The 2,500-nt window shown below is 63.2% G+C and overlaps 1 protein-coding gene across 4 annotated transcripts in view; it reads left to right on the forward strand.

Moving 5' to 3' along the window:
- The window catches only part of akap12b (A kinase (PRKA) anchor protein 12b), a 39,799-nt gene that overhangs the window by 33,343 nt on the left and 3,956 nt on the right, over window positions 1-2,500 (forward strand). For all 4 annotated transcript variants that reach the window (XM_031581872.2, XM_031581875.2, XM_031581874.2 and 1 more), the window contains one exon: window positions 1-2,500. This exon is cut by the window's left edge and continues 1,007 nt beyond it; it is cut by the window's right edge. In XM_031581872.2, coding sequence (XP_031437732.1) covers window positions 1-2,500 — 2,500 coding nt within the window.

Consider the following 2,500-nt stretch of genomic DNA (forward strand, 5'->3'; position numbering starts at 1 on the left):
CTCGCCCGAGGAGTCTGGCGAACACGTCGTCGTCGGCAAGGCCACTACCCCTGAGGCGAGCCCGGAGGCCTCCACGTCGGACGGGGAGAAGAAGAAGGACAGCATCCTGCCCTGGGCGTCCTTCAAGAAGATGGTGACCCCGAAGAAGAGGGTCAAGAGGTCGTCAGACGAGAGCGAAGATGAGGCGGCGCCCGCCGCCGCCGCCAGCGACAAACCCAAGTCTGCTGCCACTCTCTCCTCCACAGAGAGTGCCGCCGAGAAACCAGAGGAAGCGAAACCCACCAAATCTGAAGAGGAAGAAACAACAGACGAACCGAAAGCTGAGAAAGCGAGTTCTGAAGCTACAGAAGAAGCCGAAGATGAACCGAAAGCCGAAGTGAGTTCGGAAGCTAAAGACGAAGACGAAGACGAAGCTAAAGATGAAGCTAAAGCCGAGAAGGCGGAGCTCGCTGCCGAGGAGGAGCCCAAAAAGAAGATGGACTCCTCTGTGTCGTGGGAAGCTCTGATCTGCGTGGGCTCCACCAAGAAGAGGGCCAGAAAGACGTCCGACTCCGAGGATGATGAAGACACCACCAAACTGCAGGAGGAGGAGGAGGAAGGCCAGCAGCAGTCGGGGGGGGAGGAGAAGCAGCAGGCCAAAGCGTTGTTGGAATCCTCCCAGGAAGCCGACGACCACGAGAACCTGGCCTCGTCGCCCGAGCCCGAGGGAGAACTGGTGTCCACCTGGGAGTCGTTCAAAAGGATGGTGACCTCCTCCCGGAAGAAGAAGCCGGAGGACAGGTCGTCCGAGGACACGTCCGGAGCGGAGCAGACGCTCTCCGACAGCGAGATCCCCAAAGAGGAGTCCTCCTCGTCCTCGTCGTTCTCCCTGAAGAAGCTCATCCCGCGCCGGAAGAAGAAGAGCGAGGCGGCGAGGCAGGGGCCCGTCTCCTCAGACGTGGGCTCCGCAGAAGAGGACTCTGACACTCCTGCAGTCGTGCCCCTTTCTGAGTACGACAACGAGCCCTCGGAGCCCCCAGCAGAGGGCGCTGAAGACACCAAACCTGAGGCGTCGGAGCTGGAGGTGGCAGCCCCCCCCGCCGCGGCTTCCTCTTCTGAGGAGCGCTCGCCGTCCTGGATCTCGGCAGTCGTCGTGGAGGACCTCGAGGAGGACGCCAAGCAGCTGAGCGATATTCCCGAAGAAGGCGACACGGCCGGCACGCCCAAGTCCACAGACAACACTATCGCCGAGGACATCGTGGAGCTCACCTCCGAGGCCGTGACCACACTCGAGCAGCCCCAGGAGCCCTCCGCTGCTGCCGAGGAAACCGAGATGGTCTCCGCTGCGTCCCGCATCTCAGCGTCTCCGGTCACCTCCGGGGAGGCCACACCTGTAGCGGTGGAGGCTGATGTGAAGGTGGAGGCCGTTCTCCTGGAGGCTGTGGAGGTCGTCACGCCCGCCGCCACAACCGTGACCCTCGCTGAAGACCACCACGAGATCGCCACGGTGATCACAGACTCCCAGCAGGTGGAGGAGGCCACCAGTGCAGAGGAGGTGGCCGTCGTCCTGGTCCCTCACGAGAAGGCGGCGGCCTCCAACATCTGCACCGGCCTCAGCGCGGAGGTTCTGGAAAGCGCAGAGATCGAGATTCCTGCGCCCGCCGTGGTGGAGGGCGTCGGCGCCGTCGCTGAAGTCGTGGCAACCGAGGTGGTGGCGGTGGAAACCGAGGCTGAGCAGCCAGAGGAGGCGGCGGCGGCCGCCACACAGGACGAGGTCCACGAGGCCGAGGTGCAGGAAGTCCAGACCGAGGAGGCCGCTCCTGCTCCGGTGGAGAACGCTGTTGAGGAGACCCCGAGGATGGAGGAGATCGGAGATGATGCACCGGAGACCGAGTTGGTCGACGAAATCGAGAAGGCTCCGGCGGTGAAGGTCGCAGTCGTCAGCGCGACCCCGGCAGAGGCTGAGCGCCTGGAGGAGCCGCTGGTAGTGGAGGACACCCTCACCCTCACCCTCACCCCGCAGGTAGAGCCAGAGGGTCCCGTCGAGCCGCTGGTGGTGGGGGATGCCGTCTGTTGTCAGACGGTGGAGGTCTCAGAGGTGGCCGTGGTGGCAGAGGACACGGAGGAGGAGAAGCCGTTGGTTGACGACGCGGACGACGAGACTGCAGCAGCCGTGGCCGAGCTGGCACCAGCGGAGGAGGTCACCGAGGCGGTGATCCAGGAAGTGACCACATCCCTGTCGGCGGACGCACCAGTGGCTGCTGAGGGTTCCGAGGCCACAGAGGCCGTAATTGCGGTCGTGGCTCCAACAACAGAAGAATTTGCAGTTGTCAAGGAAACGGTGTGTGTCATCATCAGTTCTCCATCAGCAGAAACCGCTGACACCCTGACGGCAGAGATCAAAGACGACGATGTTGTCATGGAGAATGTAGCCGCTGAACCTACAGGGGACGAGGACGTCATCCAGGTCCAGGTCCAGGAAGAGGAGGTGACCTCAGCTGCAGCGGTGGTGGAAGCCAGC

Source organism: Clupea harengus, chromosome 15, assembly GCF_900700415.2.
Source record: "Clupea harengus chromosome 15, Ch_v2.0.2, whole genome shotgun sequence".
NCBI lineage: Eukaryota > Metazoa > Chordata > Actinopteri > Clupeiformes > Clupeidae > Clupea > Clupea harengus.